Source organism: Tarenaya hassleriana, unplaced genomic scaffold (assembly GCF_000463585.1).
Source record: "Tarenaya hassleriana unplaced genomic scaffold, ASM46358v1 Cleome9, whole genome shotgun sequence".
NCBI lineage: Eukaryota > Viridiplantae > Streptophyta > Magnoliopsida > Brassicales > Cleomaceae > Tarenaya > Tarenaya hassleriana.
The window spans coordinates 328467-345403 of NW_010971389.1; the positions used below are offsets into that span (position 1 = coordinate 328467).

General features: G+C 39.7%; 5 protein-coding genes across 5 annotated transcripts; 2 read left to right on the forward strand and 3 right to left on the reverse strand.

The window, feature by feature from the left end:
• Positions 1–6: 6 nt before the first annotated feature.
• Positions 7–1366, reverse strand: LOC104804492 (serine carboxypeptidase-like 29; the record flags this gene model as incomplete). Its single annotated transcript, XM_010528805.1, has 5 exons — positions 7–402; positions 522–627; positions 771–866; positions 1052–1185; positions 1286–1366. Coding segments are annotated over 5 exons (624 nt in total), but the record flags the coding sequence as incomplete, so codon positions are not given.
• A 2-nt stretch (positions 1367–1368) lies between these two features.
• Positions 1369–3107, forward strand: LOC104803551 (serine carboxypeptidase-like 29; the record flags this gene model as incomplete). Its single annotated transcript, XM_010527493.2, has 6 exons — positions 1369–1395; positions 1485–1748; positions 1849–1982; positions 2161–2256; positions 2400–2505; positions 2625–3107. Coding segments are annotated over 6 exons (834 nt in total), but the record flags the coding sequence as incomplete, so codon positions are not given.
• Positions 3108–3149: 42 nt separating this feature from the next.
• LOC109116244 (pentatricopeptide repeat-containing protein At4g30825, chloroplastic) lies at positions 3150–6134 on the reverse strand (the record flags this gene model as incomplete). The annotated part of the gene is made up of 2 exons (XM_019201338.1): positions 5803–6134; positions 3150–5694 (listed from the first exon to the last, which is right to left on the reverse strand). Coding segments are annotated over exons 1-2 (2595 nt in total), but the record flags the coding sequence as incomplete, so codon positions are not given.
• Positions 6135–6466: 332 nt separating this feature from the next.
• LOC104804493 lies at positions 6467–7617 on the reverse strand. The gene is made up of 3 exons (XM_019201339.1): positions 7513–7617; positions 6985–7050; positions 6467–6874 (listed from the first exon to the last, which is right to left on the reverse strand). Exons 1-3 carry the CDS (start codon positions 7615–7617, stop codon positions 6641–6643), a joined length of 405 nt encoding a protein of 134 aa, XP_019056884.1. The 3' UTR covers positions 6467–6640.
• Positions 7618–12430: 4813 nt separating this feature from the next.
• On the forward strand, positions 12431–15687 carry LOC104803552 (putative leucine-rich repeat receptor-like serine/threonine-protein kinase At2g24130). The gene is made up of 2 exons (XM_010527494.1): positions 12431–15027; positions 15126–15687. The coding sequence occupies exons 1-2, from the start codon at positions 12462–12464 to the stop codon at positions 15524–15526; spliced, it is 2967 nt and encodes a 988-aa protein (XP_010525796.1). The 5' UTR covers positions 12431–12461; the 3' UTR covers positions 15527–15687.
• Positions 15688–16937: the final 1250 nt, after the last annotated feature.

Below are 16937 nucleotides of genomic sequence, written 5' to 3' on the forward strand. Positions count from 1 at the left end.
TTGATGAGTCAAGTAACCACGGAGGCTTACATGCTGCAGACACTTATTATATAGCCTCTTTCTTACTATCAGAAGCTTCAGACAGTAATCTCAAGAATGACAAAAACGTCTGAATTATATGCCTCTTTATTCCTAGAATAGCTCTTTCAAAGTTTCTGATCAAACCCCAGTGAACCTTAACAGGCAGAGCTCTCATCATGCATCACTGACAAGTTCAGGGACAACAATGGCTTGTTCAGGCATGTGGCCGCTGTTCTTCTCAGACGTTGGTAGCGGATTTCCAGACACGAAGGCCTTGAAGAGCTCAAGAGACTGCTTCGGTCTGTGCAGAGGTACTTCATGGCCTGCACCTCTCACTGTAACGAAGTTCAATCCTGCGTATTGCTGGGTCCAGCCTGCGACCTGTTTGTTTAAATAGTTTCATTTCATACATAAATGGTTTTTTAAATCTTGGCTTGGAGAAAGAAAGATTCTTTGTCGCTTAAATTCACAGAATCTGCATTCATGAGCATGGAGATTACCTGTCCATCCATGTACCATGAATACCATGGGCTCAGAGGACGAAGGTTGAGAGCCTCTATGCTGTAACGGGTTGCTGTGACCGGTACAACAGCATCAGCATCTCCACTGTTACAAAGAACCGTACTTTAAGGCACCAATTCTTGAATGGCAAGAACTAAAGTGGGAAAAAAAGGAATGTCTTTTTGTTCATCTTCCATGGTGTTCTTTTCATGAGGAGAAGCTGGAAGCAGAGATGGACAGATAGAAACCTGAAAACCCAGATACGAAGTCCAGCGGCTATAAGCTCGTGGTAAATGTTCAGAACCGAGGGTGGAGAATCAATCCAGTGTTCACTCACGGTATCACTGCAATGCAATGCAATACAATCTTGGTCAGAGCTTCATAGAAAAAAAAAACAAAAAAAAAAATTGATACCGGGTATTGGCTATTCACTGACTTAACTTATCCAACATCAGCTCTTTCATCTGAAAAATGACAAAACCTAGAAATAACGAAACTTGTTCTACGGACATGGAAGATGGGGTTGTACCTGCAAATGTCCCATTTGGATGGTGCAAATTCGGGTGGGACGTGGAGGGCCTTTTGAACCTCTGGAGGATTGAAGTACACTCTAGAGTGCTTCTCTGTGCAAGGATCATACTCTTCGCTGACACGGCCGAATATCTATCAAGCCATATATCGAATCACACATCATACCAGATACAATCTCAGGGCAAAACCAAGATTGAAAATTGGAGAATAAAAGGACACAGAATATGCTCACAGGTCTTTTCTTTAGCAACAGTTTTGACTGGGAGACGTTTGCAGGGCATGTTGGGGTGAAGACAATGTATTGGTCGACAGGAAAAAGCTATTAACATTAAGGGTTACATGGTGAGAACATTCTCTTATCAAAGTCATGTGGCATGTGTTATGTCGTGACAGCGTTAACTCAGAAAGATTTCGATCATTGTGCACTTCAGGTAGGAAATGGCCTGATGGATGATTTCCATGACCACCGAGGTCTTTTCCAATATATTTGGTCACTGGGTTTTATCTCTGACCAGACACACAACCTCCTGAATCTTTCCTGCGGGTTAGAGTCATTTGTTCACCCGTCCGAAGCGTGTCAGAAGGTTCTGGATACTGCAGACAAGGAAATGGGAAACATCGACCAATACAGTGTCTTCACCCCAACATGCCCTGCAAACGTCTCCCAGTCAAAACTGTTGCTAAAGAAAAGACCTGTGAGCATATTCTGTGTCCTTTTATTCTCCAATTTTCAATCTTGGTTTTGCCCTGAGATTGTATCTGGTATGATGTGTGATTCGATATATGGTTTGATAGATATTCGGTCGTGTCAGCGAAGAGTATGATCCTTGCACAGAGAAGCACTCTAGAGTGTACTTCAATCTTCCAGAGGTTCAAAAGGCCCTCCACGTCCCACCCGAGTTTGCACCATCCAAATGGGACATTTGCAGGTACAACCCCATCTTCCATGTCCGTAGAACAAGTTTGGTTATTTCTAGGTTTTGCCATTTTTCAGATGAAAGAACTGATGTTGGATAAGTTAAGTCAGTGAATAGCCAATACCCGGTATCAAATTTTTTGTTTTTTTCTATGAAGCTCTGACCAAGATTGTATTGCATTGCATTGCAGTGATACCGTGAGTGAACACTGGATTGATTCTCCACCCTCGGTTCTGAACATTTACCACGAGCTTATAGCCGCTGGACTTCGTATCTGGGTTTTCAGGTTTCTATCTGTCCATCTCTGCTTCCAGCTTCTCCTCATGAAAAGAACACCATGGAAGATGAACAAAAAGACATTCCTTTTTTTCCCACTTTAGTTCTTGCCATTCAAGAATTGGTGCCTTAAAGTACGGTTCTTTGTAACAGTGGAGATGCTGATGCTGTTGTACCGGTCACAGCAACCCGTTACAGCATAGAGGCTCTCAACCTTCGTCCTCTGAGCCCATGGTATTCATGGTACATGGATGGACAGGTAATCTCCATGCTCATGAATGCAGATTCTGTGAATTTAAGCGACAAAGAATCTTTCTTTCTCCAAGCCAAGATTTAAAAAACCATTTATGTATGAAATGAAACTATTTAAACAAACAGGTCGCAGGCTGGACCCAGCAATACGCAGGATTGAACTTCGTTACAGTGAGAGGTGCAGGCCATGAAGTACCTCTGCACAGACCGAAGCAGTCTCTTGAGCTCTTCAAGGCCTTCGTGTCTGGAAATCCGCTACCAACGTCTGAGAAGAACAGCGGCCACATGCCTGAACAAGCCATTGTTGTCCCTGAACTTGTCAGTGATGCATGATGAGAGCTCTGCCTGTTAAGGTTCACTGCGGTTTGATCAGAAACTTTGAAAGAGCTATTCTAGGAATAAAGAGGCATATAATTCAGACGTTGTTGTCATTCTTGAGATTACTGTCTGAAGCTTCTGATAGTAAGAAAGAGGCTATATAATAAGTGTCTGCAGCATGTAAGCCTCCGTGGTTACTTGACTCATCAATATATGGATACTGAATATTATTTCGGTTCGGATTTAATAAAAATGTAATAAACTATTTTACAAATTAATCGTTTTTGTGCATTTTTTTCTAATTACTAACATTAATATATTTTTTTTTGGGGGGGGATCATTCCTGCGCAAAGCAGCTATCAGATTGGTGTAGGTTACGTTATCAGGCACTATCCCCTTCTCCCTCATCTCCTTCACCAACCCAACAGCTTCTTCGACCATTCCAGCAATCCCGTATGCCTTTATCAGTGTGTTATAGCTGCACAGGTCGGGACCGATTCCAGATTCCTTTAGCTCTCTCAGCACCTCTGTAACTTCATCGATCCATCCTTTCTCTCCGTAGATATTGATCATGATGTTGTAAGTGTAATGATCTGATTTGCAGCTAGTTTCTTTCATTCTCTTCAAGACATTCCTGAAGTTCTCCATTTGATGATCCTTCCCATATGCATTCAACATAGAGTTATAAGCCTCGAGGGACACTGAGAAGCCATCAAACTGCATGTTCCGAACTGCTGATGACATGTTTGTGAAATCCTTGCTCTGTCCATAGGCGGCTATGATGGTGTTGTAAGAGATGACATCCACTAGGCCGTGCCTTCTGGCTAATAAGAAAACAGACTTTGCCTTCTTGAAGAACCTGGCTTTTCCATATACATTAAGCAAGACATTGAATGTGATGGTGTTGGGAATAAACCCTCGTTGAATCATCTCATCGAAGATTCTGGTGAGTTCATCGACGGGCAGAGCACGGGAACAGCAGTTTATGACACAATTGTACATCTCTTGATCCCATATGACTCCACTCTTCCGGATTTTGTAGTACAGATGCTCGAGTTTATCCTGCAGGCCACACTTTTGATATATCCGAAGCATATCACGGAACAAATAAACATCTGGAACAATGTCCTTGTGCTTCTCTTCCATGATCTCGAGAACAGAGCATGCATCTTCCAAGGAACCCGCTTTCAAATACATCCGAACCACAATACTGAAGGCAATCCTGTCCAAGATAACTTCAGAAGATTTCATCTTTAAATACAGCTTCTCTGCTTCACCAAATTCACCCATGATAGTGTAAATGTCGATCATTGTGGATGTGATGTGCAGATTAATCTTGTCCTCAGAATCCTTCGTCTGGTTGTATATCTTCACAGCATCGTCAAGTTGACCGAACTCTTTGCACGAGCAGATCAACAAATGATACAAGTGGGCCTCAAACGCCGGGTCTCTCCACTCTTTCTCTCGCAACAATGCCAAGCAATCATCGACCATAGCATGTTTGATATAAGCCATAACCAGCATCGAGAAAGAAGTCTGGTTTACACGGATATGATTAAGAAAAGAGCCAGTGAGAACACAAGGCACATCATCGATCTTTCCAACCTTCTCATAAGCCTGCAGAAGGATCCCAAGAATCGAGGAAAGTTGGCATCCAATGCGTATCATATCTTCAACTGTTCTAATAGCACCATCTTTGTCTCCATACTTAGCTTGTAAGTTGATCAATGTGTAAAGGTTTGATGAATTGGGTTTATACCCCAACCTCTTGAGTTCTCCGTAGTACCATTTCGCCTCCTTGTAATTTCCAGCTCGTCCCCACCCTTCAATCATTGACCTGTAACTTGTTTCATCTGGCTCCAACCCAACATCATGGAGATTCTGGAATATACGATTCGCATCTGCCACATTAGAGTTCTTCCCACAACCGGTAATTAAAGTATTGTATGCGATGATATTTGGACCAAACCCTGCCGCTTCCATGGAGGCCAATACAGATTCAGCTTGCTCCAGTTTGCCCTGTTGGCTATAAGCATTAAGCATCACCAACCAATTCTCTAGATTCAGCTTCACTCCATCTTCCCTCATGAAGTCAATAACGTCCTCTGCTTTATCATATAACCGCAAACGTGTGTAAATTGTTATCATTGCTGAATAAGCAGATTCACATGTTATCCCATGGATTCTCATACGAGAAAATGCAAACTCTGCATCTTCGAGATTCCAACTTTTCTGATAAAGACCCATCACCATACCAAGGGTAGCCGCATTTGGCTGAACCCCAAGATCCAACATCATCCTAAACCACTTTGAACCTAAATTTACAAGACCCTTTTTAGAACACGCATATAAAACTGTGTTGAAAACCTGAAAATTCTGCTCACTGCCCTGAAAACCACACGCTTCCTTGATCAAGGCCTCGGCTCTGTCCCATTCTTCTCTCCTACTCAAAACTCGGAGAATCAAATTATAAGCACCCGTATTTCCTTCTAATTTCCCATTGCTCCTCATCCAGTCGAAAAACTGCAAGGCATTGTTATCACTGCATCTTTCCAGTTTTTTCAAGATAGCATTACAATGCTCCAAACTCAACCCAGGCCTAAGAGCTGAGTAGTTAACATCCAACTCCCTACCTTCCACAAAGATATTCTCCGGTTCAAGTTCACTTCTTTCGCTTCTGAAACTAAGCTTTAGACCCACATCCTTCGTTTTCCCTCTCTTTGCACTCTTCAACGTCTTTCTACTATTCACTTTTGGACTTCGGTTTCTCTCCACAGCAGCAGCTCCATGTACGGAATCGTTTTGGTCAAGGGAATCAATGGCATTGTTGGTTTCGTTAGCTTCAGTCTCGAGACGAGAGACTCTAATTTGCTTAACCCTGATCAAAGAACCAATTATACAAGCTCTAGTGGCGTGAATACAACTGGCTATCGAGAAAATTGGAAATTGATCAGGAAACTGATATGGGTTCGCCGAAAAATGGAACCTTTTTGGATCAAATTGGTCCACGGGAATGGACAATCTTATCGAACCCATGAAAGCTAGCTATCAAAACATCTACCTACACACCATGAAAAAACACACCAAAAGTTCCAAATTTTTCGAATTATCCAATCTATATTCAAACCTGAGATTGGTGGAGAGACTATAACGCTGCCTAAAGAGACGAAATGAGCAGAACAATTCGCACACTTTATGCGAGATTATCAGAAGATTGGAACAGAGCAAGAAGAAGCTGTGTAGCAAAGATAACAGCTTTTGTGTTGTGGGTTTTCTTTCTTTTTATTTTTTCTGTTTCGGAGCAGTGCTTCCAAGGGAGAAGAAGAAAGGTCTAGTCGTGGCGGTCCTGTTGGTAATTTCTGGATACACTAGGGGTAGAAGGGGCATTTAATAAAAGAGCTTGCGCTGCCAGAGAATGCCAATCCAGGACCGGATCGAAGATTGTACTACGACAGCCACTCAAAAAGGACAACCAACCAATCTTCGGTTCCCCAAGACAGTGACTTCAACAGACCATATCAATGGAGAAAAACATTACAGCTTGTTATGCTCAACTGAACGAATCAGCAACTAAACTTGGCGTTCATTAGTCTATTTCTTGATGTTTCGCGTATGTAGTTTGAAAGCTTAAATCTACATAAAGAACAAGATAAGCGAGAAAAGATATCATAAAGAAGGCCTTTCTTTCATGCAAAGGCCACAAAATCCTTTACACGACCAGAGTCATCAGAGACAACAAAGATAACTCTATCACAGTTAAGAAATCGTTGTCCTTTGTATTTTAACACTGAGAAATCTGTGACATTATGTTCTCTGCATAAGAATCAAACCCAGATGCTTGCAAATGCCTCTTCAAGTGCCCTCCTTTTGCTTATCTCTATTGAGAATCCTCCAGCCCGAGGACCTCTCTCAGCCTTGAGTTTCATCATTTCCTCATCTTCAAAACCAAAAAGTTGATGTTCCGGCCCTCCTCCAATAGGCACTGGTTGTGGACCCATTCCCATTGGCCGTGGTGGCTGACCCCCAGAGGCTGCAACCGTCAAGCCCTGGTTTGATGACTACAAGATGTAAATCAGGCAAAAGTTTCAGCTTTGGCATATTATTTGTAAATGTGGATTTAGTTCAAGAAGTTATGTAACCAGGTGGATGATGATCAAACCCTGATTACCATATCTGAATCCGTCTGTGTGGGTTGGCCTTTGCAAGCTGCTATGGCTGCAGCTAACTCTTCAGCCTTCCAAACAAAAAAACTGTCAAACTTGGGAATATGCCAAAGAGCAATTACGCCAAAGATGAAATGAAGGGGTACCATTCTAGTTTCATTAATACACTCTTTAACACTGCATATTCCCCACTAAGGTTTATTTTCATCACTGTACATCGTTTTTTGGATCACCTTTCACAACTGTATGTCTATAATCTTAATTCAATCACTATTCCTTGAAATTTTATGTGAATAACATTCTTCTGCAGAATCAAAACTGGGATTTTCTTAGTCTAGTTACATGTTTTTCACCTTCCGTATACATTTTTCATTAAGGAGAGTTTATGACTTTTCCACAGAGAAAGGAAAATCGTATAATGGAATAATGAATTGCTGAAATATGTGTCTATTCTTTCTTTGTTGTCTTCGACCATTCAGCTTGATCATCCTCATGTAGGAAACCAAGTAAAGACAAATTATTATCAGCGTTACCTTGCGGGCTCGATTAATCATAATCTGTTCAGCATTCTCTTGAGAGTACTTCTTTATTTTTTCTTCTATTGCATCGACATTTATTCCTACATTCCTCAATCTCATGTTAATGAGAAACTACTCCCATTCAGTTAACTTAGTTAATATAAATTGCTTCTTGATGATCATCTCGATGTTCAACCGCAGCAATCCCTTTATGATAATCTACTAATCTATATTCATATAATGAATCCTATACTTTAAGTCAAAACATGACTGAATTGCTTAACTAAGTGCGGTCAACAACAATTTCTATGCATTTCTTCCCACATTTACGAACACGGTGATGGAAAAAAAATATTGCATGAACATCAACAAAGGCAGGTATATAGAGAGTAGAAGGGGATCAGAAAGAAGAATACATCTCAGAAATTCTCCTTCTCATACTTATTTCCTTGCTGTGAGGGTTGGAATTAGACACCATCACCATGATTTGTGCTGATTCAGCTTCCTGCCTGGTTCACTAAGAGGTTCGTGCATGAGTTGAACAATCTCTAGCTCAATTCAAAGGATAGCAAATGAATCCGTTAACCAATTCTCAGCCTGAGAGTTTTCGCACACCTCTCTTCAACCAGTTAGAAAATAGTACCACAGATCTTGGAAAGGATACCCGGGATGAAAGTGACACAGCTATCAGATTCCACCTCTCAATAAACGTAGTAACACTCACTGAATCCACATTGTAAAGGCTGGTTCATTCACTACCAATGTCAGGAAACAACCTTAGTTCGAAAAAGCGCGCCTGGGGCGCGCCTAGGCGGTGGATGCGCAGATGCGAACCCAAAATTGCATCCTGAACCCTAGGCGATGCGATTTGCAGGAGGCGGCCGGAGGCGGAGGCGTGCGCCTCTGGTAGTAAGGCGGTTAATGTAAAAAAACTAGGTTTAGGTAGAAGACGAAGAGAGCAGAAGCGAGGGAAAGTGGGTGAGTGGGAGAGAGAGATGGATGATAGGCACGTGGGTGTGTGAATAAAAAATAGGTCTAGCCAGACATCTCACATCGTGAGATGTGCCAATTATTATATCAATTTTTTAATTAATTTATATATAAGATTTAAATAAAATTAATTATTTTATTATCAATTATAAATTAAAATTAATAATAATACAGAACTAAATTTATATATATGTTAAAACCATAATTGAAAATCATTTTATTTTTATAAATAAATTATTAATTTCTTTATCAAAACAAATAATATTTATATATCACCCTAAAATTATTTTAACATTCATATTAGTCAAAATTTTAGATTATAATTTAATTATAATAAATATAAATTAATTACGTTGAATTAACATATAGTTGATTCAAACAATTAAATAACAATTCTATTGTTAACTATGCATTCTATTATTTAATAATGCGTCTCGCGCCTCACGCCTCGGATTTTAAGACCCTTTACCGTCTCAGTTGCGTCTCGCGCTTTTTACAACCAAGGAAACAACTATCATATCCTTAACCATGACTAAATTCAATCACGAATGGCATTAGCTAGAGATTCATATTACAGCCGCAAGAAGCGAGAAAATGCTATTCTTCACAACAGGAACTCCCACTTGCAGCATCAACATCCTTCACCATTTTGTGAAGAATGATAAAGAAAACTCCAGATCCCTAGAATTTCTTGTAATCTCGTTGTGATAACATTTTCAGTGAAACCCAATTTTCTGTTACCAATAAGAAGATGGATACCAACATTACGTCTCTGAGTTACTAAAATATACGTTCAAGTACCGTAAATTTATCATTCGACCCAAAGGAATAATCAATAACAAATGGCAAAATGAAAACCCTAATCGAGTAATCAGAACCCAATAACGAAATCGAGAAAAAATATATTTCTAGAATTCAGATTTCGTTCACCTGTGAAGCTAAAAGGATTTGGTCTCGGCAGAGAAGAAGTCGAGCCGCTTCTGTCAAAGGATCCCAATTTTCTAGAGAGAAGAAGAAGAAGAAGAAGAAGAGAAGCGGAGAGGGATTTCGCCAGATAAGACAGATGAATGTCGTTAGTTAACGCCGTTATGTTGACCCTGTCGATTCGTGGATCAAATATGCGGTCCAATAAGAGACTCAAGTTGGACGTTCGTCACTGTTTTCTTTATTTATTTATTTATCGTTTTTATTTTTTCTCTAAACATAATTAAAATTTGAATATTTTTGAAATTATAAAACAATTAATTTACTAACTATACAAAAAAAAATTACAATCACTATTCGTTTTTTCCATACCAAAACTATCTTTAGAAATTTCTTTGTTCATTTAATATTTTTTCTATTATTTTTCTTCCACTCATTTTTTTTAATATCTTTCTTTTATTTATTTCGACGAACATTATCACACCATTTACTAACGACGAACAACATAGAAAAATTCAATTTTTCTTACTTTTCTAGAGAAAAATTTACTAAAAATGAGGACTAAATGTTTATCTATAAAATATAACTATAATTAAATATCCATCAGAAGATGGATAATCCTAAAAAATCTCACCTCTCATTATAGGGTTAGAGAATCGCAAATCCAGATGCGAAACAGAAGCTCCAAACCCAAGACGCTAATTTAGAACTTAAGCATAACTCGACATCAACCGAAACCTAACCTAACAAATGGAAGTTTATCGCGCACTGAAACATATTCGAACATAATTTTGCAGGAAAATTGAAGGAAAACTTTACCTCAGAACTGCGAAAGGCAGCTTCCGACCAATGTAGAAAATCTCACCAAAACCAAAGAACATATAATCCGATAAATTAACTATGCAACTCTGACAAAAAAAAAGATCTTTTTCTTGCTTCGCAGATAGCTAAGGTATAGGCTTCCGGTCCAGAGACTGAATTCTTCTCTTCGAACTCAGTGGCGAAGTCGAATCGAAGAAGAAGAGATAAAATTAAGGGGAAAATGGGGAGAAATTTCTTAATGTTTGGGCTTATAGTGAGGCCCAAATATTTTATCTAATTACAGTTAGACCCATAATAAAACTTAAATTATGTTTTCTTCTGATTATTTCCTTGTCTAGTTAGTTGTCCCTTTCGGTTCGGTATTCATCCGTGAAATAATATATTCGGTTCTATAATAATTATTATCTGTTCGGTTTTATTATATTAATACCAAATAAGAATCAAAATTTGATATTTACATATAAATTCATATATAATTGTTATAATTCGACCTTTTGTTTGGTATTAAACGGATTCGATTCGGTATTTATCAATTTGATTAAAATGATTTATTCGATTCTACGAAAACTATACTAAATTATTGATTTAAATCAATTTCGATTCGAATTGATTTAGAGCCGAATTGTGAAATTCCCACCCCTAACCACATCCCTGTACCAACTTCAAAAATAACACATATGTGATGTCATACTTTTACTTACTAATAAATATTCGGAATTATTTTATAATATTATCTTTAATCATAAATTGAAATGGGCCATATAATGGGCCTCAAGAGATAATACGGGGTTTTTTCTGAAAGAGGCCCAACATTCTCAACGAGGCCCAACCGTAGGTTTACGAAACCGAACATACATTTGGGAATTGGGATAGTTATGTCAATTTGCTTCTTTTTTTTTTGTTTAAGAAAAAATAGCACGATTGAATTGTGCAGCATGTATTAGATGAAATAATTAAAATAAGAAAAAAAATCAGCAGTTAAAATACGACCATATCCACATTAAGATACGGTTCATATTGTAATGATGGACAGGATCATGACAAAACCTAATTTTGGAGCACCAAGTTGTAATGATTTTTTTTTAAAATATAAAGTTTCATAATCATAGATTTAAATAAAACCAAAAGGGTAATTGCAGGGTTCTTGGTGGGCTATAGGGTTACACTACCCAATTAGAGTTAGCATCCATCCAATGGAGACAACTCCATATATATATAACACGCATATGAACTTTTTACTTTTTTATATGTATGAGAAGATAGATACATCATAATTGAATTGGAAGATTAGTGACGCACACAAAAAAGTTGAATTCATTTGAATTGTCACGTTCTTAAATTAAAATTTCAAACCAATTTAAACGATACAATGAAATAAATTATCCCCTAAAAAATCTAAAATTCTCCTACGTAACAAACTAATATTTCTACCCTTTTTTTGTCCATGTTGATACCATAAAATACTCAAATTTTTATTTAAAAATTAACTATAATTTTTTTATTCAACTAATAAAATCAAAATATTGGTCGAGATGTTTAAACAATTGCGTAGGATCTTATCAGCTAATTTTCATAAGTGTAATAAGATTAATCAGAATTTTACAAAGTAATTAAAAAAAAAGAGGTTGTATACAAAAAAAAAATGGATGATTTGGCCGACACTAATTTGGTATCACTGTTAATTTTTGTTCCATTAATGAAATTTTTTAATTAACCACGCATCATCCACTTATCTCGTTTTCGTTTCGATCCAATCCCGAAATGGTGGGCTATTAAATTAAATTAAACTAACAATTTCTATCCAAAATAAACACTATGATGGAGTTAAGCCTAAACAGGACACCTAGTTTGCTGACGTGTACACCACCATGGTACATACAACTAATGTATATGTACCTTCGTCATCCAAAAATTAAAATTAAAATAAGTGAAATCCTGCCAAAAAATTAAATTTAAACACGCGGAAATAAAACGGGAGGTGACGTGGGGAAGCCAAGTGGACACGCGTTCACACGTCATTGGTTGACTTTCACCGTCAAACATCACAGGCGCCAAAAGGTGCCGTTTCCTTTCCATCCCTTCAAACGGCAGTTAGGCACAACCAGAGAGATGTCTTGTTCTGAGTGCGCGCGCGTATATATATACACAGAGTCAAACAGCATTTGTGAGTTCGATCTTTTTCAGACATGTTCCAAGATTGACCCTTTGGTTTTTTTTTTCCCGTGAAAATGTATCTCTGCAACATTTTCTTGTCATTGTTCTTGTTCTCGATCGAGTTCATGATCGTTCTTTCGTCAGGAGAGGATAACAAGATGAAGCAGGATCGAATCTCATTACTTGCTCTGAAGTCAAACATTGTTTCAGATCCTCAGAACTTCCTGAGAAGCTGGAACTCAGCAGATGAACATGTCTGCAACTGGTCTGGCGTCAAGTGCAACAACGACAGCACCCGTGTCGTGCAGCTAGACATCAGCGGTCACTCGCTTCACGGACAAATCCCGTCTTCTCTCTCGAATCTTTCCGCTTTAACGGTTCTCGATCTTTCCAGAAACTTCTTCAGAGGCCAAATCCCACCGGAGATAAGCTCGTTAACAAAGCTGAAACAGCTAAGCCTCTCTGAGAATCTTCTCGAAGGAAACATTCCTTCCGAGCTGGGTTCGCTTCGTCATCTCGTGTATATCGATCTCGGAAGCAACCGTTTGACGGGCGAGATCCCGTTTCAGCTCTTCTGCAACGATTCTTCATCGCCATCTTCTTCTCTGCAGTATATAGATCTCTCTAACAATTCTCTAACCGGAGAAATCCCTCTGAAGAACGGGTGTCAGCTCGAAGAACTTCGGTTTCTTCTTCTATGGTCGAACAAGCTCGTCGGGCGAGTTCCTTTATCTCTTTCGAACTCGACGAACCTCAAATGGATGGATTTGGAATCCAACATGTTGAGTGGAGAACTGCCTTCTGAAGTCATAAGCAAGATGCCACAGCTTCAGTTCCTTTACCTCTCCTACAACCATTTCCTCAGCCACGACAATAACACTAACCTCAATCCCTTCTTCGAATCATTGGCTAATTCATCTAACTTGCAAGAGCTCGAGCTAGCGGGAAACAACCTCGGGGGAGAGTTGCCTTCCGTCGTAAGGCACCTCTCGGGGAGTCTTGTCCAGATTCATCTCGATCAGAACCGTATCCACGGCTCTATCCCACTCGAAATATCGAATCTGGTGAATCTGACTCTGTTAAACTTCTCCAGTAACCTCTTGATCGGTTCTATTCCACACGAGCTCTGTGAACTAAGGAAGCTAGAGAGGGTTTACCTATCAAACAACATGCTGACAGGCGAAATCCCTGCCGGTTTTGGAGACATTCCTCGTCTCGGTCTTCTGGATTTGTCTAGAAACAAGCTTTCTGGTTCGATCCCTGACAGTTTTGCCAATCTTTCTCAGCTGAGAAGACTTTTGTTATACGGAAACCAGCTCTCCGGTACAGTACCTCGAAGTCTCGGGAAATGCATCAATCTCGAGATTCTGGACCTCTCTCATAACAATCTCTCAGGGAATATTCCAGGTGAAGTTGTGTCCAATCTGAGAAACTTGAAGCTTTACTTGAACCTCTCTAGCAACCAGTTAAGTGGACGGATACCTTTGGAGCTAAGCAAAATGGATATGGTGTTAGCCATTGATCTATCTTCCAACAACCTCTCCGGGAAAATCCCGCCTCAGCTCGGGAGCTGCATTGCGTTGGAGCATCTGAATCTTTCGAGAAATTCTCTAGCAAGTGTTCTTCCCAGTTCAATAGGACAGTTGCCTTATCTGAAAGAACTAGACGTTTCGTTGAACAGGTTAACCGGGGAGATACCACCATCTTTTCAGGGTTCTTCAACTCTCAAAAGGTTGAACTTCTCATTCAACATGTTCTCCGGGAATGTGTCCAACAAGGGCGGGTTTGCTAAGCTAACGATTGATTCATTTCTTGGAAATCCTCTCCTGTGTGGTTCAATAAAGGGCATGACAGCTTGCAAGAAGAAGTACAGATACCGGTATGTTCTTCTACCGGTATTGTTATCGTTGTTCGCTACTCCTGTTCTGTGTTTTTTCGGGTACCCTTTAATCAAAAGGTCAAGATTCCGCAAGAACTTATCGGTATTCAATGGAGAAAAGGAAGAGGACGAGGAGAAACAGAACAGGAAGGACCCGAAGCACCCGAGAATCTCGTATCAGCAACTCATTGAAGCAACTGGAGGTTTCAGTTCTTCTAGCTTGATTGGTTCAGGCAGGTTCGGTCATGTATACGAGGGAACTCTCAGGAACAGTACGAGGATTGCGGTTAAAGTTCTTGATCCGGAAACAATGGTAGAGTTCTCGGGGAGTTTCAAAAGAGAATGCCAAATCCTAAAGAGAACACGTCACCGAAACCTGATCAGGATCATAACAATATGCAGTAGACCGGATTTCAAGGCTCTGGTTCTGCCATTGATGCCCAACGGGAGCTTAGAGAGGCATCTGTACCCGAAAGACGGGGAATTGAGCAGAAAACTGGACTTGATCCAGTTAGTGAACATTTGCAGTGATGTTGCGGAAGGAGTGGCTTATTTGCACCACCATTCTCCAGTCAAAGTCGTTCACTGTGATCTCAAACCGAGCAATATCCTTCCCGACGACGACATGACGGCTCTCGTTACCGATTTCGGGATCTCGAGATTGGTGAAAGGCATCGAGGAAACGGTTTCTGCAGATGACTCGGTTTCTTTCAGTTCAACAGATGGATTGTTATGTGGATCAGTCGGATACATAGCACCCGGTAATCTTTCTCTCTTCGTGTTCATATAACTACATTTCTGGATCACTTTCTTCAATCTCAAACTCATTTTCTTGATCACTGTATATTTCTTTCCTCAGAATACGGGATGGGAAAACGAGCTTCGATCCATGGAGACGTGTACAGTTTCGGGGTTCTTCTGCTAGAGATTGTGACACGAAGACGTCCAACTGATGTTATGGTCAATGAAGGTTCAAGCCTTCATGAATTCATGAAGTCTCATTACCCACATAAGCTCGAAGGCATAATCGAAGAAGCGTTACTGAAGTGGAGACCGAAGGGAAAGCCAGAAAGTTGTGATAAACTATGGCACGAGATAGTGTTAGAGCTCATCGAGCTCGGTCTGATATGCACCCAGTACTGTCCCTCCATCAGACCGAACATGCTCGATGTAACTCACGAGATGGGGAGGCTGAAAGAGTATATCTCTACATGCCCTTCTCTGGTTTTAGCTGCTGATGATGAAGCTAGTTCGTCATAAGACTGTTGTTTTCAGAATTCTTGATCATATTTCAGAAGTCTTTGAACGATTATGTTCATTCCTTTCAAAGATTTTCCAGTGATTTTCTTTTTTTCTATGATTCTTGAGCTGGAATGTTATAAAAATGACAGAGTTTGACAATGTTGAGGGCTTGGACTGATTTTTTAAAGATTGGTGGGGGGTTTTTTCTCTGCAATCAAGATCATATATGTGCTCTGAATCTTGTTTCAAAAACCTTCTGCAGTATCTTGTGGAGACCCTTTTCGCCTAACTTTGAAAAGCTTTCAGAAAACTTATATGGCAAGTGGATTCTGATATCAGTTTTTTAATAATCTCCACTGTCTCGAACAGGAAATCATCTGACCTTTGTTCGATATTTTATAAATCAGATACTTTTGAATCGATAGAAAGTGGCAACAAATGCGAAACATCAACATCGGATGCACGTCTAACCAGCCATCACGTTTGTCTTTTTCTCTTTCATTTCATGAAAATGGAAAAACAAATACCAAAAGTGTTTAGCTCATCTGCAGAAACATGATGATCTTCTAAGAACAATGTTCCAGTGGATGATTCAAGAACACAGAAAGACGCAAACTTTATGACCGACCATGAAGTCTTGTTTTTAGCTCATCAGCAGAAACGTGATGTGTAGTTTCAGACAAAGTTTCTGGAGTTTTTGGTTTCAAGAATCTAGTCATGTTTTCAGCAATGCCTAAACCGACAAAACAGAGATAGTAATGGGTTTGTAATAGATGACTCAAGAACACAGAAAGGCACAAACTTTACGACCCAAAGTCGAAATCCTATCCCGTTCTAACGTCGATATCGCTGGCCAGAAGAAGAAGACGACAAGAGCCGAAACTCGCAAGGTAGGTGCAAAAAGAAAAGATCCTGACAACAAAATGGAGGAGGGTTTCTCGACAAATCCGGATTCACACAGATAGAGGGAGGTAAAGCCAGGAAAAAAGTGGCTGATCCATGAGAACGACGTCCAACAAGTTAGCACATGCTATTACGAATAATGTCATCATGATCTTTCTCCGTGTGGTGAACTGAAGACTTTGCCTCCATGACAGATACATAAGGGATATTTTAAAATTGGCTGAGCCTATTGGAGAGGGAGAGACACTGTCCAGAAATGGCGAAAGGTGAGGTTGTCGGATTAGGCTGACGTAAGATCTACGAAGCTTTAGAATGTGGAGAAAGTGGATGATGCCATGAGTAAGAAAGCACGAGAAAACTAGATGTTAAGGCAGAACCAGAAAGTTCAACTAGATTTGTCAGTTCATGTTTCGGTTTCTGATAAAGCTTCTGGATTTTTACTCTTCCTGCTTAGTTCCATATGCATCTGGTTAAGTATCGGTAGCAAGATAACGATAATCGCCGTTGTTAAGAAATCTGGTTATCA